The following is a 22,500-nucleotide window of genomic DNA, read 5'->3' on the forward strand; positions in this document are numbered from 1 at the left end:
TGTTAACGTTGTGTTTGGGTTGTGTTCAGTTTGTGTTCAGGTTGTGTTCAGGTTGTGTTAACGTTGTGTTCAGGTTGTGTTCAGGTTGTGTTCAGGTTGTGTTCAGGTTGTGTTAACGTTGTGTTAACGTTGTGTTAACGTTGTGTTCAGGTTGTGTTAACGTTGTGTTTGGGTTGTGTTCAGTTTGTGTTCAGGTTGTGTTCAGGTTGTGTTAACGTTGTGTTCAGGTTGTGTTCAGGTTGTGTTCAGGTTGTGTTCAGGTTGTGTTAACGTTGTGTTCAGGTTGTGTTCAGGTTGTGTTCAGGTTGTGTTAACGTTGTGTTTGGGTTGTGTTTGGGTTGTGTTCGGGTTGTGTTCAGGTTGTGTTTGGGTTGTGTTCAGGTTGTGTTAACGTTGTGTTTGGGTTGTGTTCAGGTTGTATCGGACGTTCAAAGACAGTAAATACCTGTACATGTTGATGGAGGCGTGTCTTGGAGGAGAGGTGTGGACCATCCTCAGAGACAGGTACAAACAGCTGAGTCATGGTTTCACGTTGTTTGAAGAACACGACTCGACACTTTTCTAACGTCTTTCAGAGGTTCCTTTGAAGATTCCACCACCAGGTTCTACACGGCGTGTGTTCTCGAAGCGTTCGCTTACCTTCACGCTAAAGGCATCATCTACAGAGACCTGAAGCCTGAGAACCTGATCCTGGACCGGCGAGGATACGCTAAACTGGTACACACACACACACACACACACACACACACAGATTAGCAGATTAGCAGATGTCAGACGTGCGTCCTCTCAGGTGGACTTTGGCTTCGCTAAGAAGATCGGCTGCTGTAAGAAGACGTGGACCTTCTGTGGGACTCCAGAGTACGTGGCTCCTGAGATCATCCTGAACAAAGGTCACGACGTCTCTGCAGATTATTGGTCTCTGGGAATCCTGATGTTTGAGCTGCTGACCGGCAGGTGAGCACCACCACCAGCAGAGGGCAGTAACACATAGTTCAGGTCCAACAGTGTGTGTGTGTGTGTGTGTGTGTGTGTGTGTGTGTGTGTGTGTGTGTGTGTGTGTCCAGTCCACCGTTCTCAGGTCCAGATCCAATGAAAACCTACAACATCATCCTGAGAGGCATCGACATGATCGAGTTCCCTAAGAAAATGACCAAGAACGCCGGCAACCTGATCAAGAAGCTGTGCAGGTAGGGGGCGCTCTCTGTTGTTGTGTTGTTTGTTGTTGACGTCCAGACTGAAGTGTGTGTTTGTGTCCACAGAGATAATCCTTCAGAGAGACTCGGGAACCTGAAGAACGGAGTCAAAGACATCCAGAAACACAAGTAAGACACTGTCCTCGTCCTGGTGTCCTCGTCCTGGTGTCCTCATTGTGATGGTGTGTTTACAACTGTTCTGTGTGTGTGTGTGTGTGTGTGTGTGTTCTCAGGTGGTTTGAAGGCTTTAACTGGGAGGGTCTAAGGAAAGGAACTCTGACTCCGCCCATCACTCCTGATGTGAGTTGAAAGCTAATGCTAGCTGGCTAAGCATCAACACTTTGATCATAAATGTTTCTTCATCACTCGATCGATAAATTGTCCTCAATCCTTGTCCTTGTGTCCTTGTGTCCTTGTGTCCTCGTGTCCTTGTGTCCAGGTGTCCTCTCCCACTGACACCAGTCACTTTGACAGTTTTCCAGAAGACACCGATGAACCGCCTCCAGACGACAACACCGGCTGGGACTATGACTTTTAAAGCTCCGCCCACCAGCTCACACCCAATCACGAAGCCTGCATCGATGAAGAAGACTCTGTGGAGCCTTTAACTCCTCCCTGGGAGAGGAGGAGGAGCCTAACACCAACTCTAAGCCTTGTCCGTCAAACTGAACTCGTTCATGGTTCTGGTTCAACACCTGGTTCAACACCTGGTTCAACACCTGGTTCAACACCTGGTTCAACACCTGGTTCCTCAGAGCAGGAAATGAGTCACACAAATATCTGGAGTCCATGAATCTTCTGAAGTATTTAAGACCAGCATCATCCTGATAATTCTGTCAGTCTTGGTAAGTCCTGCCAATTAAATGTGCCGGAGCAACACTCCAGTTCCAGTTCCAGTTCCAGTTCCTTCCAGTCTCTGGTTCCTGGCTCTCAGTCTCAGTTCTTCCATCCTCAGCCTCTTGGTTTCCTAAAGAAAGGTTTGATGACGTTTGTGAAAGAAGCTGCTGGATGAAGATTGCTGGGCAGAAGTCTCAGTGTTTCAGGAGCAGGACTGGTCTAGACCACATGTGTAAAGTTCCAGACCCTCAGAACCCCAGAGTCTCATAAGGAGACCAGAGTCCCAAAGGAGACCAGAATCCCAAAGGAGACCATGAGACCAGAGTCCCAAAGGAGACCAGAGTCCCAAAGGAGACCAGAATCCCAAAGGAGACCAGGGTCCCAAAGGAGACCAGAGTCCAGAGTCCCAAAGGAGACCAGAATCCCAAAGGAGACCAGAGTCTCAAAGGAGACCAGAGTCTCAAAGGAGACCAGAGTCCAGAGTCCCAAAGGAGTCCAGAGTCCCAAAGGAGTCCAGAGTCCCAAAGGAGACCAGAGTCCCAAAGGAGACCAGAATCCCAAAGGAGACCAGAGTCTCAAAGGAGACCAGAGTCCAGAGTCCCAAAGGAGTCCAGAGTCCCAAAGGAGACCAGAGTCCCAAAGGAGACCAGAATCCCAAAGGAGACCAGAGTCTCAAAGGAGACCAGAGTCCAGAGTCCCAAAGGAGACCAGAGTCTCAAAGGAGACCAGAGTCTCAAAGGAGACCAGAGTCCAGAGTCCCAAAGGAGACCAGAGTCTCAAAGGAGACCAGAGTCTCAAAGGAGACCAGAGTCTCAAAGGAGACCAGAATCCCAAAGACCAGTTTCTGAGCAGGTTGAGGTCATTTACAGGTCAAACTGACTCCAGCTTTAGCTCCGCCCCCAGATCCCTGCCAATGACATCACACTACAGAACAACCACTCTTGAACTTTGACCCCTGTGAGGGAGACTGTTGTGCTGCCACCTGGTGTCTGACGTCAGGAGTGCAGACGAGGTCAGAGCTTCAGGTCACCGTGATGCCTTCACTTCTCCTTTCTGTTGTGGGATATTTGAAAATGTTTGGGTGTTTGGAGGAGCGTTGGCCTCCCCCTGGTGGAGGACGGGGGAAGTGCTGTGAACTTTGTGAACATTTCTACTTTTAAACTTCACGATCATTCTTCTTTGTGTCGATGGCAGCATGAGAACATGGTTCAACTTCTTCTTCTTTGTTTTCATGTCTTTTTAAAGTGTAGTTGCTGTTTTTAGACTTGATTTCATCATCAGCGCCACCTTGTGGCCGCTGTCAGAGATAAACGTGTGGACTCAGCTGTTTGTTATCTTTAAATTGATTCTTCCGTCACTTTGTGTTGACGCAGTATTTCGTGGCCTTCTGTAAAAGTCGTCTTTTTCTAAATGCGTCACTTTAAACTCTGCATGAAACAGTTTGTGCCGCCACCACCAGAGGGCACACTAATGAGCCCAATCAGTGTCTTTGTTTTTTGGGACGTTTACGTGACGTAGCACAACGTTGTTAGCATGAATTAGCATTGACTGAACAAAATCACGACGTTCAAAATAAACAGCGTGATCGGTGTTTGTCGTCAGTGAAGACGTCTGAGGAAATTCTCCACAAACACATTTGTTTGATATTTTTATATGTTGTTTCATGATGATGATGATGATGATGATTGTTGTGTTTATTTATATGAACTCAATGAAGCTTTATGATGTGACTGTTACAAAACTTTGATCTGTTTCAATAAAAAATCACGTCAAAAACTATGCTGTTGTCATTTTCATCTATCTATCTATCTATCAACCAGCAGGTGGCACTGTTCACCACAAGTGACACCATGAAAGAAGAAGAGTGAAAATGTGTCATGACGAGTGTAAATATTTACGTAGAAACGTACGTAAGTTATTCACAGAAATTAAATGACGTCATTTGTTTACAAATCGACTCAAAACGGTGTGAAAAGAATAACATTACATTTGTTGTTCAAACCACAGACGAAGGCGGAAGTGAGCTGCAGTGAATCCTCTCAGCGCCGCCGGAAGTGACAGAGTCGTCTGAACCGGAAGCAGAATCAGACTCGAGGTCATTTCTTCCACTAACAACGTGTTTGTTCAGTTTCAGAGAAAAGGTCCGTGTTTATTTTTGTTTATTCTTCTTTTTTTCCTTCTTCTCTCTGTGTTTTCACACTTTTGTGACGGGATTAAAACTTTAAAAGTCTTTGTTTGACAGACGTTTTTCTCCACGTTGTCCAGGTTTTATGTGTCATGCGTTAGCTAACAACAGCTAACATGTTTAACACATGTTTAACAACTAGTTAAGGGAGGTTAATTTAAACTAACCGAGGTTAACTTGTGTGTAGGGTTACCGTTATATTCACAGTGACTTACGTACGCACTAAACTCCACTGACAGAACTGCGTGTTTAAAGTTTCCTCGTGCGTCAGAAAGAGATCGCGCGTGGTTTTAATAATTAACTTTAACCAAAACGCTTCACTCATTAATTCGGCACGAATTAATGTTAGTGTTGAGTCACTTAAGGGTCGTTTTATAACGTCATGCTTTACCAGTAGTGTCTAATTTACACCTCCGTCTTCGTCGTCTTTTCCTTGTTTTCTCCTATTTTCCCTCCTCTGTCTCCTTCTCTGTCTCCTTCTCTGTCTCCTCCTCTGTCTCCTTTTCCGTCTCCTTCTCTGTCTCCTCCTCTGTCTCCTCCTCTGTCTCCTTTTCCGTCTCCTTCTCTGTCTCCTCCTCTGTCTCCTCCTCTGTCTCCTTTTCCGTCTCCTTCTCTGTCTCCTCCTCTGTCTCCTTCTCTGTCTCCTTCTCTGTCTCCTTTTCCGTCTCCTTCTCTGTCTCCTCCTCTGTCTCCTTCTCTGTCTCCTCCTCTGTCTCCTTCTCTGTCTCCTTCTCTGTCTCCTTCTCTGTCTCCTCCTGTGTCTCCTTCTCTGTCTCCTCCTCTGTCTCCTTCTCTGTCTCCTTCTCTGTCTCCTTCTCTGTCTCCTCCTCTGTCTCCTTCTCTGTCTCCTTCTCTGTCTCCTTCTCTGTCTCCTCCTGTGTCTCCTTCTCTGTCTCCTCCTCTGTCTCCTCCTCTGTCAACTTCTCTGTCTCCTCCTCTGTCTCCTCCGTCTCCTCCTCTGTCAACTTCTCTGTCTCCTCCTCTGTCTCCTCCTCTGTCAACTCCTCTGTCTCCTCTTCTGTCTCCTTCTCTGTCTCCTCCTGTATCTCCTCCTCTGTCTCCTCCTCTGTCTCCTCTTCTGTCTCCTTCTCTGTCTCCTCCTCTGTCTCCTCTTCTGTCTCCTCCTCTGTCTCCTCCTCTGTCAACTTCTCTGTCTCCTCCGTCTCCTCCTCTGTCAACTTCTCTGTCTCCTCCTCTGTCTCCTCTTCTGTCTCCTCCTCTGTCTCCTCCTCTGTCAACTTCTCTGTCTCCTCCGTCTCCTCTTCTGTCTCCTTCTCTGTCTCCTCCTGTATCTCCTCCTCTGTCTCCTCCTCTGTCTCCTTCTCTGTCTCCTCCTCTGTCTCCTCCTCTGTCTCCTCCTCTGTCTCCTCTTCTGTCTCCTTCTCTGTCTCCTCCTGTATCTCCTCCTCTGTCTCCTCCTCTGTCTCCTCCGTCTCCTCCTCTGTCAACTTCTCTGTCTCCTCCTCTGTCTCCTCCTCTGTCTCCTCTTCTGTCTCCTTCTCTGTCTCCTCCTGTATCTCCTCCTCTGTCTCCTTCTCTGTCTCCTTCTCTGTCTCCTCCTCTGTCTCCTCCTCTGTCTCCTCCTCTGTCTCCTCTTCTGTCTCCTTCTCTGTCTCCTCCTGTATCTCCTCCTCTGTCTCCTCCTCTGTCTCCTCCTCTGTCTCCTCTTCTGTCTCCTTCTCTGTCTCCTTCTCTGTCTCCTCCTCTGTCAACTTCTCTGTCTCCTCCTCTGTCTCCTCCGTCTCCTCCTCTGTCTCCTTCTCTGTCTCCTCCTCTGTCTCCTCCTCTGTCTCCTCCTCTGTCTCCTCTTCTGTCTCCTTCTCTGTCTCCTCCTGTATCTCCTCCTCTGTCTCCTCCTCTGTCTCCTCCTCTGTCTCCTCTTCTGTCTCCTTCTCTGTCTCCTTCTCTGTCTCCTCCTCTGTCTCCTCCTCTGTCAACTTCTCTGTCTCCTCCTCTGTCTCCTCCGTCTCCTCCTCTGTCTCCTCTTCTGTCTCCTTCTCTGTCTCCTCCTGTATCTCCTCCTCTGTCTCCTCCTCTGTCTCCTCCTCTGTCTCCTCTTCTGTCTCCTTCTCTGTCTCCTTCTCTGTCTCCTCCTCTGTCTCCTCCTCTGTCTCCTCCTCTGTCTCCTCCTCTGTCTCCTCCTCTGTCAACTTCTCTGTCTCCTCTTCTGTCTCCTCCTCTGTCTCCTCCTCTGTCTCCTCCTCTGCCTCCTCTGTCTCCTCCTCTGTCAACTTCTCTGTCTCCTCCTCTGTCTCCTCTTCTGTCTCCTTCTCTGTCTCCTCCTCTGTCTCCTCCTCTGTCTCCTTCTCTGTCTCCTCCTGTGTCTCCTCCTGTGTCTCCTCCTGTGTCTCCTCCTCTGTCTCCTCCTCTGTCAACTTCTCTGTCTCCTTCTCTGTCTCCTCCTCTGTCTCCTCCTCTGTCTCCTCCTCTGTCAACTCCTCTGTCTCCTCCTCTGTCTCCTCCTCTGTCTCCTCCTCTGTCTCCTCCTCTGTCAACTTCTCTGTCTCCTCCTCTGTCTCCTCCTCTGTCTCCTCCTCTGTCTCCTCTTCTGTCTCCTTCTCTGTCTCCTTCTCTGTCTCCTCCTCTGTCTCCTCCTCTGTCTCCTCTTCTGTCTCCTTCTCTGTCTCCTCCTCTGTCAACTTCTCTGTCTCCTCTTCTGTCTCCTCCTCTGTCTCCTCTTCTGTCTCCTCCTCTGTCTCCTTCTCTGTCTCCTTCTCTGTCTCCTCTTCTGTCTCCTCCTCTGTCTCCTCCTCTGTCTCCTTCTCTGTCTCCTTCTCTGTCTCCTCCTGTGTCTCCTTCTCTGTCTCCTCCTGTGTCTCCTCCTCTGTCTCCTCCTCTGTCAACTTCTCTGTCTCCTCCTCTGTCTCCTCCGTCTCCTCCTCTGTCAACTTCTCTGTCTCCTCCTCTGTCTCCTCCTCTGTCTCCTCCGTCTCCTCCTCTGTCAACTTCTCTGTCTCCTCTTCTGTCTCCTTCTCTGTCTCCTCCTGTATCTCCTCCTCTGTCTCCTCTTCTGTCTCCTTCTCTGTCTCCTTCTCTGTCTCCTTCTCTGTCTCCTCCTCTGTCTCCTCTTCTGTCTCCTCCTCTGTCTCCTCCTCTGTCTCCTCCTCTGTCTCCTTCTCTGTCTCCTTCTCTGTCTCCTCCTCTGTCTCCTCTTCTGTCTCCTTCTCTGTCTCCTCCTGTATCTCCTCCTCTGTCTCCTCCTCTGTCTCCTCCTCTGTCTCCTCCTCTGTCTCCTCCTCTGTCTCCTCTTCTGTCTCCTCCTCTGTCTCCTTCTCTGTCTCCTTCTCTGTCTCCTCCTCTGTCTCCTCTTCTGTCTCCTCCTCTGTCTCCTCCTCTGTCTCCTTCTCTGTCTCCTTCTCTGTCTCCTCCTGTGTCTCCTTCTCTGTCTCCTCCTGTGTCTCCTCCTCTGTCTCCTCCTCTGTCAACTTCTCTGTCTCCTCCTCTGTCTCCTCCGTCTCCTCCTCTGTCAACTTCTCTGTCTCCTCCTCTGTCTCCTCCTCTGTCTCCTCCGTCTCCTCCTCTGTCAACTTCTCTGTCTCCTCTTCTGTCTCCTTCTCTGTCTCCTCCTGTATCTCCTCCTCTGTCTCCTCTTCTGTCTCCTTCTCTGTCTCCTTCTCTGTCTCCTTCTCTGTCTCCTCCTCTGTCTCCTCTTCTGTCTCCTCCTCTGTCTCCTCCTCTGTCTCCTCCTCTGTCTCCTTCTCTGTCTCCTTCTCTGTCTCCTCCTCTGTCTCCTCTTCTGTCTCCTTCTCTGTCTCCTCCTGTATCTCCTCCTCTGTCTCCTCCTCTGTCTCCTCCTCTGTCTCCTCCTCTGTCTCCTCCTCTGTCTCCTCTTCTGTCTCCTCCTCTGTCTCCTTCTCTGTCTCCTTCTCTGTCTCCTCCTCTGTCTCCTCTTCTGTCTCCTCCTCTGTCAACTTCTCTGTCTCCTCTGTCTCCTCCGTCTCCTCCTCTGTCAACTTCTCTGTCTCCTCCTCTGTCTCCTCCTCTGTCTCCTCCTCTGTCTCCTCCTCTGTCTCCTTCTCTGTCTCCTTCTCTGTCTCCTCCTCTGTCAACTTCTCTGTCTCCTCCTCTGTCTCCTCCTCTGTCTCCTCCTCTGTCTCCTCTTCTGTCTCCTCCTCTGTCTCCTCCTCTGTCAACTTCTCTGTCTCCTCCTCTGTCTCCTCCGTCTCCTCCTCTGTCAACTTCTCTGTCTCCTCCTCTGTCAACTCTTCTGTCTCCTCTTCTGTCTCCTTCTCTGTCTCCTCCTGTATCTCCTCCTCTGTCTCCTCCTCTGTCTCCTCTTCTGTCTCCTTCTCTGTCTCCTTCTCTGTCTCCTCCTCTGTCTCCTTCTCTGTCTCCTCCTCTGTCTCCTTCTCTGTCTCCTCTTCTGTCTCCTCCTCTGTCTCCTCCTCTGTCTCCTCCTCTGTCAACTTCTCTGTCTCCTCCTCTGTCTCCTCCGTCTCCTCCTCTGTCAACTTCTCTGTCTCCTCCTCTGTCTCCTCCTCTGTCAACTCCTCTGTCTCCTCTTCTGTCTCCTTCTCTGTCTCCTCCTGTATCTCCTCCTCTGTCTCCTCCTCTGTCTCCTCTTCTGTCTCCTCCTCTGTCTCCTTCTCTGTCTCCTCCTCTGTCTCCTCCTCTGTCTCCTCTTCTGTCTCCTCCTCTGTCTCCTTCTCTGTCTCCTCTTCTGTCTCCTCCTCTGTCTCCTTCTCTGTCTCCTTCTCTGTCTCCTCCTCTGTCTCCTCCTCTGTCTCCTCTTCTGTCTCCTCCTCTGTCTCCTTCTCTGTCTCCTCTTCTGTCTCCTCCTCTGTCTCCTTCTCTGTCTCCTTCTCTGTCTCCTCCTCTGTCTCCTCCTCTGTCTCCTCTTCTGTCTCCTCCTCTGTCTCCTCCTCTGTCTCCTCCTCTGTCTCCTCCTCTGTCTCCTCCTCTGTCTCCTCCTCTGTCTCCTTCTCTGTCTCCTCCTCTGTCTCCTCCTCTGTCTCCTCTTCTGTCTCCTCTTCTGTCTCCTCCTCTGTCAACTTCTCTGTCTCCTCCTCTGTCTCTTCCGTCTCCTCCTCTGTCTCCTCCTCTGTCTCCTCTTCTGTCTCCTTCTCTGTCTCCTCTTCTGTCTCCTCCTGTATCTCCTCCTCTGTCTCCTCCTCTGTCTCCTCCTCTGTCTCCTCTTCTGTCTCCTCCTCTGTCTCCTCCTCTGTCTCCTCCTCTGTCTCCTCCTCTGTCTCCTCTTCTGTCTCCTTCTCTGTCTCCTTCTCTGTCTCCTCCTCTGTCTCCTCTTCTGTCTCCTTCTCTGTCTCCTCCTGTATCTCCTCCTCTGTCTCCTCTTCTGTCTCCTTCTCTGTCTCCTCCTGTATCTCCTCCTCTGTCTCCTCCTCTGTCTCCTTCTCTGTCTCCTTCTCTGTCTCCTCCTCTGTCTCCTCTTCTGTCTCCTCCTCTGTCTCCTCCTCTGTCTCCTCCTCTGTCAACTTCTCTGTCTCCTCTGTCTCCTCCGTCTCCTCCTCTGTCAACTTCTCTGTCTCCTCCTCTGTCTCTTCCGTCTCCTCCTCTGTCAACTCCTCTGTCTCCTCTTCTGTCTCCTTCTCTGTCTCCTCTTCTGTCTCCTCCTGTATCTCCTCCTCTGTCTCCTCCTCTGTCTCCTCCTCTGTCTCCTCTTCTGTCTCCTCCTCTGTCTCCTCCTCTGTCTCCTCCTCTGTCTCCTCTTCTGTCTCCTTCTCTGTCTCCTTCTCTGTCTCCTCCTCTGTCTCCTCTTCTGTCTCCTTCTCTGTCTCCTCCTGTATCTCCTCCTCTGTCTCCTCTTCTGTCTCCTTCTCTGTCTCCTCCTGTATCTCCTCCTCTGTCTCCTCCTCTGTCTCCTTCTCTGTCTCCTTCTCTGTCTCCTCCTCTGTCTCCTCTTCTGTCTCCTCCTCTGTCTCCTCCTCTGTCTCCTCCTCTGTCAACTTCTCTGTCTCCTCTGTCTCCTCCGTCTCCTCCTCTGTCAACTTCTCTGTCTCCTCCTCTGTCAACTCCTCTGTCTCCTCTTCTGTCTCCTTCTCTGTCTCCTCCTGTATCTCCTCCTCTGTCTCCTCCTCTGTCTCCTCTTCTGTCTCCTCCTCTGTCTCCTCCTCTGTCTCCTTCTCTGTCTCCTTCTCTGTCTCCTCCTCTGTCTCCTCTTCTGTCTCCTCCTCCGTCTCCTCCTCTGTCAACTTCTCTGTCTCCTCCTCCGTCTCCTCCTCTGTCAACTCCTCTGTCTCCTCTTCTGTCTCCTTCTCTGTCTCCTCCTCTGTCTCCTCTTCTGTCTCCTCCTCTGTCTCCTCCTCTGTCTCCTCCTCTGTCAACTTCTCTGTCTCCTCTGTCTCCTCCGTCTCCTCCTCTGTCAACTTCTCTGTCTCCTCCTCTGTCAACTCCTCTGTCTCCTCTTCTGTCTCCTTCTCTGTCTCCTCCTGTATCTCCTCCTCTGTCTCCTCCTCTGTCTCCTCTTCTGTCTCCTCCTCTGTCTCCTCCTCTGTCTCCTTCTCTGTCTCCTTCTCTGTCTCCTCTTCTGTCTCCTCCTCCGTCTCCTCCTCTGTCAACTTCTCTGTCTCCTCCTCTGTCTCCTCCTCTGTCAACTCCTCTGTCTCCTCTTCTGTCTCCTTCTCTGTCTCCTCCTGTATCTCCTCCTGTATCTCCTCCTCTGTCTCCTCCTCTGTCTCCTCCTCTGTCTCCTCTTCTGTCTCCTTCTCTGTCTCCTTCTCTGTCTCCTCCTCTGTCTCCTCTTCTGTCTCCTTCTCTGTCTCCTCCTGTATCTCCTCCTCTGTCTCCTCCTCTGTCTCCTCCTCTGTCTCCTCCTCTGTCTCCTCTTCTGTCTCCTCCTCTGTCTCCTTCTCTGTCTCCTTCTCTGTCTCCTCCTCTGTCTCCTCTTCTGTCTCCTCCTCTGTCTCCTCCTCTGTCAACTTCTCTGTCTCCTCCGTCTCCTCCTCTGTCTCCTTCTCTGTCAACTCCTCTGTCTCCTCTTCTGTCTCCTTCTCTGTCTCCTCCTGTATCTCCTCCTCTGTCTCCTCCTCTGTCTCCTCCTCTGTCTCCTCTTCTGTCTCCTCCTCTGTCTCCTTCTCTGTCTCCTCCTCTGTCTCCTCTTCTGTCTCCTCCTCTGTCTCCTTTTCTGTCTCCTTTTCTGTCTCCTTCTCTGTCTCCTACTGTCTCCTCCTCTGTCTCGTTCTTTTATTTTGAAAAACCAGAGTTGTGACTATATTCATATATGATCATTTTCTAATTTTCTAACAATATTCTTGTGTGTCAGATAAAAGAAGGCGTGGCCATGACGTCATTGGCTCATCAGCTGAAGCGCCTGGCGCTGCCTCAGAGTGACCCTGACCTTTTGACCCGCAGTGAGGTCGCCTCGCTGCTCTTTGACCCCAAAGATGCCGCCACCATCGACAGAAGCACCTTCTACGCCCTGGGTAAGCCCCACCCCCTCATTTCCTGTCCTCCGCTTCCCTTTAACAGTCATGTTTTTAACCACGCCCCCTCTGATGTGGTCTCCGCCTCCAGGCTGCACCGGGCTGGAGGAGCTGCTGGGAATCGAACCGTCGTTCCTGGAGTTCCAGGACACGTTGTTCAGCCGCGCCGCGCTAACGCTGGAGCGAAGCGTTCAGTCCAAAGACGTCAACGCCAAACTGGACGCCGGCATCTCGCTCTTCCTCACACGCCTCTCGCCGTACTTCCTCCTCAAACCAGCGCACAAGTGTTTGGAGTGGCTCATCCACCGGTACGTGGTGTTTGTTTACGTCCTAGTTTGTTGTTGTTGATGGTGTAGTTTCCACGTACACCTGTATAACGTGGACAGCCTCCTCATCTGTTCTTGTTGTTGTTAATGTTGTTGTTGTTGTTCATGTTGTTGTTTACACTGTAGTTTCCATGTACACCTGTATAACGTGGACAGCCTCCTCATCTGTTCTTGTTGTTGTTAATGTTGTTGTTGTTGTTTATGTTGTTGTTTACACTGTAGTTTCCACGTACACCTGTATAACGTGGACAGCCTCCTCATCTGTTCTTGTTGTTGTTAATGTTGTTGTTGTTGTTTATGTTGTTGTTTACACTGTAGTTTCCACGTACACCTGTATAACGTGGACAGCCTCCTCATCTGTTCTTGTTGTTGTTGTTGTTTACGCTGTAGTTTCCACGTACACCTGTATAACGTTGACAGCCTCCTCGCCTGCGTTCTTCCGTACCACGACACCAAAGTGTTTGTCAGAGTTCTGCAGCTGCTGAAGGTCTCAGACTCCACCCACCGCTGGAACTGGCTGCACTGCCTGCAGGTCTGACCTTTGACCTCCTGACCTTTGACCCCTGACCTCTGCTGTGCTCACAGCGTTGTTGTTGTTGTTGTGTTTGTAGAAACCTGGCGTGCCGTTGTCCAGAGCAGCTCTGATCACTCACTGCTTCACTGACCTGAGCTTCATGGACTTCATCTGCACCATGGTGACCCGGAGCGTTCAGGTAAGACTCAAACAAGCCCCGCCTCCTCTGACCCCTCCCCCTCCCCTGACTCCTCCTCCTGCTCCTGCAGGCGTACTCTGGACACTGGGGGAGTTGTCCTCAGCTCAGAGTCATCTTCTCCTTCTACGCGTCCACCATGGTCTCTGCTCTGGACGCCGTGGACTCGGTGTCTGACGTCATCATCTCCAAACTCCTGCCCTTCGTCCAGAGGGTGAGGAACGTTCACTCTGTCACTGTTTCACTGTGGAGGTTAGGACTATAACTCCTCCTCCTCCTCCTCCTCCTCCTCAGGGTCTGAAGTCTTCTCTCAGCGACTACAAAGCCGCCTCCTACATGCTGCTGTGTCAGCTGTCAGTGAAGGTGGTGATGGACACGTCTCTGGTGGACAGTCTGTCCGTCCACATCAGCAGGTCTCTGCTCAAAGAGCCCGTCCTGGCTCAAGAAGGTCTGGGCTCCTTCATCGTGCTGCTGCAGCACCAGAAAGAGGGCGTGGCCGGACACAGGTGGGCGGAGCTTCCTCACATATTTGTCCTCCAAGTGTCTCACCTGTCCTCATGTCCTCATGTCCTCGTCTCCTCGTGTCCTCAGAGCTCTCAGCCTCCTGTGTTCGATGCCAGCGCTGGTTTCTACGCTGCAGGTCATGGCCGTCGCCCACGACGTCTCTGCTCTGCTGCGCCACCTGCTGCCACACCTGATACAGCAGCTGTTCACCACAGGTCAGGGGGCGGGGCTTAACTGCTGTGTCTCTGCTCACAGCTCAGGGGGCGGGGCTTAACTGCTGTGTCTCTGCTCACAGTTCAGGGGGCGGGGCTTAACTGCTGTGTCTCTGCTCACAGGTGAGACGGAGACGGACGATCTGTCTTTACTGGACTCTGTCCTGAAGACGGTTCCTCTGACCAAAGGTCTGGACCAAACTGTGGCACGGTAAGTCCACATCTGTCCACATCGGTCCACATCAATACACATCAGTCCACATCAGTCCACATCAGTCCACATCAGTCCACATCAGAGTCCACATCAATACACATCAGTCCACATCAGTCCACATCAGTCCACATCGGTCCACATCAGTCCACATCAGTCCACATCAGTCCACATCAGTCCACATCAGAGTCCACATCAATACACATCAGTCCACATCAGAGTCCACATCAATGCACATCAGTCCACATCAGAGTCCACATCAATGCACATCAGTCCACATCAGAGTCCACATCAATACACATCAGTCCACATCAGAGTCCACATCAATGCACATCAGTCCACATCAGAGTCCACATCAATGCACATCAGTCCACATCAGAGTCCACATCAATACACATCAGTCCACATCAGAGTCCACATCAATACACATCAGTCCACATCAGAGTCCACATCAATGCACATCAGTCCACATCAGAGTCCACATCAATGCACATCAGTCCACATCAGAGTCCACATCAATACACATCAGTCCACATCAGAGTCCACATCAATACACATCAGTCCACATCAGAGTCCACATCAATACACATCAGTCCACATCAGAGTCCACATCAATGCACATCAGTCCACATCAGAGTCCACATCAATACACATCAGTCCACATCAGAGTCCACATCAATGCACATCAGTCCACATCAGAGTCCACATCAATACACATCAGTCCACATCAGAGTCCACATCAATACACATCAGTCCACATCAGAGTCCACGCTGTCATAACTATCAGAAACATGGTACCATGTTGATTTTCAAAATAAAAGCTTCTCTGTCGTGCGTTGCCATGGTGACAGAATGTTATAGTGCTGTTGTTGTGTTGTCATGTTGTAGTGTTGTGTTGTACTCTCAGAGGTCAGAGGTCACCGCTGATGTCTCTCTGTCTTGTGTAGATTGCTGTTGGACAAGTATCTGAGTGTGGACATGTCCCCTGAAGACGTCTCCGTCCTCCACCAGCGTCTCCAGCCTCTCGTCAGACTCTTTGAGTCCAGGTAGAACCAGGTTTTTCTCTAGAACCAGGTTTTCAGACTGTGATTGTGACTCCGTTAAGACTCGTCTTTGTCCTCCTGCAGATATTCTGACGCCATGGACGCCGTCCTCGCCGGTCATGTGACCGACCTCAGCCGTCCTCAACACAAACTTCTCTTCCACCACTTCCTGTCTTTGTCCCTGAGCAGCGGAAGGTTCCAGGTAAACCTTTGTCTTTGTGTTATCACCGTACGTCTCTGTCTCATAGGTCCTGGAGGACACGTCTCATGTCTCTGTCTCATAGGTCCTGGAGGACATGTCTCATGTCTCTCTCATAGGTCCTGGAGGACATGTCTCATTATCTCATGTCTCATAGGTCCTGGAGGACACGTCTAATTTCTCTGTCTCATAGGTCCTGGAGGACACGTCTCATGTCTCATTGTCTCATGTCTCTGTCTCGTAGGTCCTGGAGGACATGTCTCATTGTCTCATGTCTCGTAGGTTCTGGAGGACACGTCTCATGTCTCTGTCTCGTAGGTCCTGGAGGACATGTCTCGTAGGTCCTGGAGGACACGTCTCATGTCTCGTTGTCTCATGTCTCTGTCTCATAGGTCCTGGAGGACATGTCTCATGTCTCTGTCTCATAGGTCCTGGAGGACACGTCTCATGTCTCTCTCATAGGTCCTGGAGGACATGTCTCATTGTCTCATAGGTCCTGGAGGACACGTCTAATTTCTCTGTCTCATAGGTCCTGGAGCACACGTCTCATTGTCTCATGTCTCTGTCTCATAGGTCCTGGAGGACACGTCTCATGTCTCATTGTCTCATGTCTCTGTCTCGTAGGTCCTGGAGGACACGTCTCATGTCTCATTGTCTCATGTCTCTGTCTCGTAGGTCCTGGAGGACACGTCTCATGTCTCATTGTCTCATGTCTCTGTCTCGTAGGTCCTGGAGGACACGTCTCATGTCTCATTGTCTCATGTCTCTGTCTCATAGGTCCTGGAGGACACGTCTCATGTCTCATTGTCTCATGTCTCTGTCTCGTAGGTCCTGGAGGACACGTCTCATGTCTCATTGTCTCATGTCTCTGTCTCATAGGTCCTGGAGGACACGGACACGTCCCTCTTCCTCAGTCTCAAACACCGTCTGTCCTCTGTGCGAGTGTCGGCCGTGCAGAGTTTGATGGACGTCTTCAGGTCTCAGAGTGTGGACATGTCCTTTGTGAAGGACGCTGTCTCAGACGGTCTGGGGGACGATGTCCCTGAGGTTGTCTCTGCTGCTCTCTCAGTCCTGGAGGTCAGTGTTGTTTGTGGTAACCATGGAAACGGTGGTCTTAAACCACTCCCCCTCATGATTCTTCTTTTCCTGTTTCAGGAGTTGTTTGACGTTTTGGACGCTGAGGACACAGAGACATGGGGGACATGTTTACTGTCTCTGATGCACAGAGTGGACGTGTCTGTGTGTGAGCAGTGGTCAGTGACACACACACACACACACACACAGATGATGTGTTCATGGAGCGTCTGTAAATCACAGTTGTTTTTCTTCAGGCTTCCTGTGATGAAGCAGACGGTGCGTTTACTGTCTCACTCTCAGCTGGGAAAAGTCAGCGCTGAGCGTCTGCAGACGCTCGGCTGGAAGCTCCTCCCCTTCCTGGTCATCACTGACGCTCGTCCTGACTCTGCTCAGATGATCCTCGCCGTCTGTGTCGGCCAATCACCTGTCCTCGCCCGACACCCGCTCACCCTCAACTGGACACAAGGTAACGGGGACGCTGAGTTTCAAAATAAAAGCCTGTCCTCACCTGTCCCCTCCTGTCCTCTCCTGTCCTCACTCACTTGTCCTCTCATGTCCTCACTTGTCCTCACTTGTCCTCTCCTGTCCTCCCTTGTCCTCTCTTGTCCTCTCTTGTCCTCTCTTGTCCTCTCTTGTCCTCACTTGTCCTCTCAGAGATGGAGCAGACCCTGAAGAAAACCTCTCATCCTGACTTTGTTGGTTTGATTAACGAACGTCTCGTCTTCACGCTGAAGAACAACCTGGAAAACATGGAGCACTTTTCTAAACGTGACGCAGTGAGTTTCAGATAATCTGGATTATGTGATGAGATTTAGATAATCTGGATCATGTGGATTATATAATTATGTGGTTTACATGGTCAGGGTTCTGTGATGTGGTTTATTTAATTTGGATCATGTGGATTATATAATCTGGATTATGTGGTGTATATAATCTGGATTATGTGCTGTATATAATCTGGATTATGTGCTGTATATAATCTGGATTATGTGCTGTGTATAATCTGGATTATTTGCTGTGTATAATATGGATTATGTGCTGTGTATAATCTGGATTATGTGCTGTGTATAATCTGGATTATGTGCTGTGTATAATCTGGATTATGTGCTGTGTATAATCTGGATTATGTGGTTTGTATAATCTGGATTATGTGGTGTGTATAATCTGGATTATGTGCTGTATATAATCTGGATTATGTGCTGTATATAATCTGGATTATGTGCTGTATATAATCTGGATTATGTGCTGTATATAATCTGGATTATGTGGTTTGTATAATCTGGATTATGTGCTGTATATAATCTGGATTATGTGCTGTATATAATCTGGATTATGTGGTGTGTATAATCTGGATTATGTGGTGTGTATAATCTGGATTATGTGGTGTGTATAATCTGGATTATGTGGTGTGTATAATCTGGATTATGTGGTGTAGATGATCAGGATCTGTATTGTCCTGTCACAGCTGGAGAAACTGTCTCTGCTGGTGGAGGAGCAGCGAGGCTCCGCCCTCAGGGACCAGATGTCCTTCCTGGTTCTGACCCAGACTCTGCTGCTCAGTCTGGGTGAACTGAGTGCGACGCAGCACCTGCTCACTGCACACAGGCTCTACACGCTGCTGGAGCGCCCCCTGCTGGAGCTCATCGCTGCAGAGACTCAGGTCAGACTTTTATTTTGAAAACGGTGGCGTCTTCTGTTTAGAAAAGTCTGTTGTTGTTTTTTAGTCTCATCTTTTTCTTTGACTTCCTGTGTTGACAGGAAGTGGAGCGTCCCGTGTCCGTCCCCTCTTCTTTCCCCGAGGCTCTGACTTTGTTCGTCAACAGCAGAGATTTCAGCGTCGCTCTGGTTACACTGATGAGACATTTTATCTCTCTGCTCACCTGTCATGACACTTTGTTTCAAGGTAACGCAATGTGTGTGTGTGTGTGTGTGTCTCTGTGTGTGTGTGTGTGTCTGTGTGTGTGTGTGTCTCTCTGTGTGTGTGTGTGTCTCTGTGTGTCTGTGTGTGTCTCTCTGTGTGTGTGTGTGTGTGTGTGTGTGTGTGTCTGTGTGTGTGTCTCTCTGTGTGTGTCTGTGTGTGTGTCTCTCTGTGTGTGTGTGTGTGTGTGTCTCTGTGTGTGTGTCTGTGTCTCTCTCTGTGTGTGTCTCTGTGTGTCTGTGTCTGTGTGTGTCTCTGTGTGTCTGTGTCTGTGTGTGTCTCTCTGTGTGTGTGTCTGTGTGTGTGTCTCTCTGTGTGTCTCTGTGTGTGTGTCTGTGTCTCTCTGTGTGTGTGTGTGTGTGTGTGTCTCTGTGTGTGTCTGTGTCTCTCTGTGTGTGTGTGTGTCTCTCTGTGTGTGTGTCTCTGTAACACAGGTCACATGACCAGCCTCTCCCCCCCCCCCCCCCTCAGGTGAGTCATGGTGGAACCCTGAGAAGATGGACACAAACAACTGTTGTTACGTTGGACTTGTGTCTCGTGTCTTCAGCGTTGTCCTCGCCGCCTCAGACGGGCGGACGGCGAGCAGCTTCAGGCCGCTGATGAAGCTCCTCCTACAGGTCAGATGAAGAACTGTGATGTCACAGGAGTCTGGTTCCTGTGTGGTTGTGGTTGACGTGGTCTTGGTCTCTCTCAGGTCCACCTGCCCGAGCCGCGGATGCTCTTCAGGTTCCTGTGTCTTCTGTGGGGATACGGCCGTAACCATGACGACCAGCTGGACCTCAAGGTGGACGCTGTCCTGCAGACTCAAGCTCTGCGCATGGGCGGAGCTATTCTGAGCGTCCAGACGCTCGCCACGCTGGAGGAGCTGTCGTCTGCAGACTCACCCGGTCAGAACCAACTGTTAATCTGTGTTTAAACCAGAGATTAACCTGTGTTTAAACCAGAGATGAACCCGTGTTTAATCCAGAGATGAACCTGTGTTTAATCTAGAGATGAACCTGTGTTTAATCCAGAGATGAACCTGTGTTTAATCTAGAGATGAACCTGTGTTTAATCCAGAGATGAACCTGTGTTTAATCCAGAGATTAACCCGTGTTTAATCTAGAGATTAACCTGTTTAATCCAGAGATTAACCCGTGTTTAATCCAGAGATGAACCTGTGTTTAATCCAGAGATTAACCCGTGTTTAATCCAGAGATGAACCTGTGTTTAATCCAGAGATTAACCCGTGTTTAATCCAGAGATGAACCTGTGTTTAATCCAGAGATTAATCTGTGTTTAATCCAGAGATGAACCTGTGTTTAATCCAGAGATGAACCCGTGTTTAATCCAGAGATGAACCCGTGTTTAATCCAGAGATGAACCCGTGTTTAATCCAGAGATGAACCCGTGTTTAATCCAGAGATGAACCCGTGTTTAATCCAGAGATGAACCCGTGTTTAATCCAGAGATGAACCCGTGTTTAAACCAGAGATGAACCCGTGTTTAATCCAGAGATGAACCCGTGTTTAAACCAGAGATGAACCCGTGTTTAATCCAGAGATGAACCCGTGTTTAAACCAGAGATGAACCCGTGTTTAATCCAGAGATGAACCCGTGTTTAATCCAGAGATGAACCCGTGTTTAATCCAGAGATGAACCCGTGTTTAAACCAGAGATGAACCCGTGTTTAATCCAGAGATTAACCCGTGTTTGATCCAGAGATTAACCCGTGTTTGATCCAGAGATTAACCCGTGTTTGATCCAGAGATTAACCCGTGTTTGATCCAGAGATTAACCCGTGTTTAATCCAGAGATTAAACCGTGTTTAATCCGGGGATGAACCTGTGTTTAAACCAGAGATTAACCTGTGTTTAATCCAGGGATGAACCCGTGTTTAATCCAGGGATGAACCCGTGTTTAATCCAGGGATGAACCCGTGTTTAATCCAGGGATGAACCCGTGTTTAATCCAGGGATGAACCCGTGTTTAATCCAGGGATTAACCTGTGTTTAATCCAGAGATTAACCTGTGTTTAATCCAGAGATTAACCTGTGTTTAAACCAGAGATTAACCTGTGTTTAAACCAGAGATTAAATGTCCCTCTCTGTCTCTCAGTAATCCCGTCCCTGATGTCTTGTCTCTCGTCTCCGGTTCGTGACGTCCGGCGCTCGGCTCTCGCCGCCCTGAAGTGTTTTTCGGACGTGGCCTCGTCTCTTTATCAGCCAATCACAGAGAAGCTGCTGATGACATCAGAGGAAATCATCGCTGACCCCACCTATCTGAGCACGGTGAGAACGTCTCCAGTGATCCACCGTGGAGTATTATCAGTGACCTCTGACCCCTGTGTGACCCCTGTGTGACCCCTGTGTGACCTCTGACCGACCTCTGACCCCTGTGTGACCCCTGTGTGACCCCTGTGTGACCCCTGTGTGACCCCTGTGTGACCTCTGACCCCTGTGTGACCCCTGTGTGACCCCTGTGTGACCCCTGTGTGACCTCTGACCCCTGTGTGACCCCTCAGGCCCTGGCGTCCTCTCAGGTGAGGTGTGTCCAGCAGCTTCTGCAGAGCGTCCACACGTCCAGATGTCCGTCCTACAGCTCCACCGCGCTGCTGCGAGCGCTGAGCCTGGTTAACGGAGAGGTGAGGGTTCGACGCCACGCGCTCAGCTAACAGCGCTAACTAACGGAGGTGATGTTTAACTCCGCCCCCTGTGTCCCTCAGTCCATCCTCTCAGGTCTACTTCCTCTTCTGGACCGCCTCCTGGACCAGGGTCCGGACACGCCCCCTCTGCTGCGCTCTGAGGCTCAGCTCGCTCTGCTCGTTCTCGCCAAGTTCAACCACACGTCGGCCGCGTTGTTGAGCAAAGACCAGAACAGTCTGGATCTGTTCATCAGAGCTCTGAGGACCAATCAGCTGCACCCTGACGTCCCCAGCTGTCAGATCAGCGCTCTGGAACAGGTTAGCCCCTCCCACAAACGCTTAATCCCAGGTTTAAACCGCTTAACAGCAATAGATTAAAGGTAATAAACCAAGATTAAAACAAGGGTTAAGTCCACACTGACCTGAGATAATCCAAGATTAAAACACAGATAAACCTGGATTAAAACCTGGATTAAAACACAGATAAACCTGGATGAAAACCAGGATTATAACACAGATAAACCTGGATTAAACCTGAATATCTCCTCCTCTCCTCGTCTCCTCTCCTCAGATCACTAAGTCCTTCTTCTCAGCTCTTGGAGACGTGAAGGTTCAGCAGAAGCTGCTGGCGGTGATGTTTGACCTGCTGTTGGAGAGTAAGAGCCCCCTGGTGGCCAACACCATCAACAGTGTCTTTAAAGGGGTGAGTCCTCTCCTGTCTCCTGTGTCCTCTCCTGTCTCCTCTCCTGTCTCCTGTCTCCTGTGTCCTCTCCTGTCTCCTGTGTCCTCTCCTGTCTCCTCTCCTGTCTCCTGTCTCCTCTCCTGTCTCCTGTGTCCTCTCCTGTCTCCTGTGTCCTCTCCTGTGTCCTCTCCTGTCTCCTGTCTCCTCTCCTGTCTCCTGTGTCCTCTCCTGTCTCCTGTGTCCTCTCCTGTGTCCTCTCCTGTCTCCTGTCTCCTCTCCTGTCTCCTGTGTCCTCTCCTGTCTCCTGTCTCCTCTCCTGTCTCCTGTGTCCTCTCCTGTGTCCTCTCCTGTCTCCTGTGTCCTCTCCTGTCTCCTGTGTCCTCTCCTGTGTCCTCTCCTGTCTCCTCTGTCCTCTCCTGTCTCCTGTGTCCTCTCCTTCATGTCCACAGTTGTCTCTTCCTGTCTCCTCAGATCTCTGTTGATGGTCAACTCTTGGCCAATGAGCTTTGTCCACCAGAGAAACCGAGAGGGACGGAGACTGTGCAGCAGACCAGGAGGAGCAAGATGTCTCTGAGGTACTGGACCAGGTCTTAGTCTGATCCTGGGACTGTGAACCAGGTCTTAGTCTGACCCTGGGACTCTGAACCAGGTCTTAGTCTGATCCTGGGACTCTTTTCATTGGTCAGGAAAGCTCAGGATGGTGGTGAGGTTTGTCCAGAGGGGGGCGCTGTGCCGTGGCAGAGAGTCACACTGATCCTGGAGCTGCTGCAGCATAAGAAGAAGGTGAAGAGGGCTGAGACTCTGGTTCCGGTTCTGTTCTCTCTGCTCTCCAGGTACGCTCAGGTGTGTGTGTGTGTGTGGGCGGGGCTTGTGTGGGTCATGTGATCTGCTCTCACCTTGGTCTTCTGGTGTCTTCAGGAGTCTGGAGCCCAGCTCCGCCCACCAGTCTGACATGGACTACACCAAACAGCTGCTGCTCAGCTGTCTGCTCAACATCTGCCACAGACTGTCTCCTGACGGTGGACCACCTGCTCCAGGTACGTCAACCCAGCGCACCCCCACGCCCCTGTGGGAGGAGCTTAATGACTGACACCTGCTGCTCTGCTCTGTGCAGATGTTCTGGAGGAAGATAAGTTCAGTGTGGAGCTGGTGGTCCAGTGTATCAGAACCTCAGACATGCCACAGACGCATCATCACGCCCTGATGCTGCTCGCCACCGCCGCCGCCATTTTCCCTGTGAGTCACTCACTCTGCCACACCAGTCACTCACTCTGCCACACCAAAGTCACTCACTCTGCCACACCAAAGTCACTCACTCTGCCACACCAAAGTCACTCACTCTCACACACCAAAGTCACTCACTCTCACACACCAAAGTCACTCACTCTCTCACACCAAAGT

The 22,500-nt window shown here is 50.4% G+C and overlaps 2 protein-coding genes across 6 annotated transcripts in view; both read left to right on the plus strand.

The window, feature by feature from the left end:
* LOC310939732 (cGMP-dependent protein kinase 1-like) overlaps positions 1-2,803 on the plus strand; it is a 19,546-nt gene extending 16,743 nt beyond the window's left edge. For 2 of the 5 annotated variants that reach the window (XR_014593052.1, XR_014593054.1), the window contains 2 exons: positions 1-504; positions 576-635. The exon at positions 1-504 is cut by the window's left edge. Coding sequence is in view for 1 of the 5 variants with exons in the window: in XM_083904561.1 (XP_083760687.1) it covers positions 415-504; positions 576-717; positions 791-954; positions 1,065-1,187; positions 1,260-1,322; positions 1,427-1,493; positions 1,633-1,731 (748 nt within the window). In the remaining 4 variants the exon portion in view is untranslated. Of the gene's footprint in view, positions 505-575; positions 718-790; positions 955-1,064; positions 1,188-1,259; positions 1,323-1,426; positions 1,494-1,632 lie in introns of those variants that run through there. The other 3 variants (XM_083904561.1, XR_014593053.1, XR_014593055.1) reach the window with 3 other exon arrangements.
* A 1,307-nt stretch (positions 2,804-4,110) lies between these two features.
* The window catches only part of heatr1 (HEAT repeat containing 1), a 27,511-nt gene continuing 9,121 nt past the window's right edge, over positions 4,111-22,500 (plus strand). Inside the window, exons 1-27 of the mRNA XM_083904545.1 lie at positions 4,111-4,171; positions 11,435-11,594; positions 11,686-11,902; positions 12,311-12,452; positions 12,532-12,633; positions 12,704-12,844; positions 12,925-13,136; positions 13,222-13,349; positions 13,470-13,557; positions 14,505-14,603; positions 14,685-14,802; positions 15,679-15,876; positions 15,955-16,052; positions 16,131-16,342; positions 16,531-16,652; positions 17,342-17,536; positions 17,635-17,779; positions 18,266-18,411; positions 18,489-18,681; positions 19,892-20,064; positions 20,298-20,417; positions 20,499-20,735; positions 20,989-21,120; positions 21,571-21,674; positions 21,786-21,932; positions 22,018-22,136; positions 22,214-22,335. Coding sequence (XP_083760671.1) covers positions 11,453-11,594; positions 11,686-11,902; positions 12,311-12,452; positions 12,532-12,633; positions 12,704-12,844; positions 12,925-13,136; positions 13,222-13,349; positions 13,470-13,557; positions 14,505-14,603; positions 14,685-14,802; positions 15,679-15,876; positions 15,955-16,052; positions 16,131-16,342; positions 16,531-16,652; positions 17,342-17,536; positions 17,635-17,779; positions 18,266-18,411; positions 18,489-18,681; positions 19,892-20,064; positions 20,298-20,417; positions 20,499-20,735; positions 20,989-21,120; positions 21,571-21,674; positions 21,786-21,932; positions 22,018-22,136; positions 22,214-22,335 — 3,852 coding nt within the window. The 5' untranslated portion in view covers positions 4,111-4,171; positions 11,435-11,452. The remainder of the gene's footprint in view (positions 4,172-11,434; positions 11,595-11,685; positions 11,903-12,310; positions 12,453-12,531; positions 12,634-12,703; positions 12,845-12,924; positions 13,137-13,221; positions 13,350-13,469; positions 13,558-14,504; positions 14,604-14,684; positions 14,803-15,678; positions 15,877-15,954; positions 16,053-16,130; positions 16,343-16,530; positions 16,653-17,341; positions 17,537-17,634; positions 17,780-18,265; positions 18,412-18,488; positions 18,682-19,891; positions 20,065-20,297; positions 20,418-20,498; positions 20,736-20,988; positions 21,121-21,570; positions 21,675-21,785; positions 21,933-22,017; positions 22,137-22,213; positions 22,336-22,500) is intronic.

The sequence above is a fragment of the Microchirus variegatus genome (assembly GCF_963457635.1).
Source record: "Microchirus variegatus genome assembly, chromosome: 18".
NCBI classification, from domain to species: Eukaryota; Metazoa; Chordata; class Actinopteri; order Pleuronectiformes; family Soleidae; genus Microchirus; species Microchirus variegatus.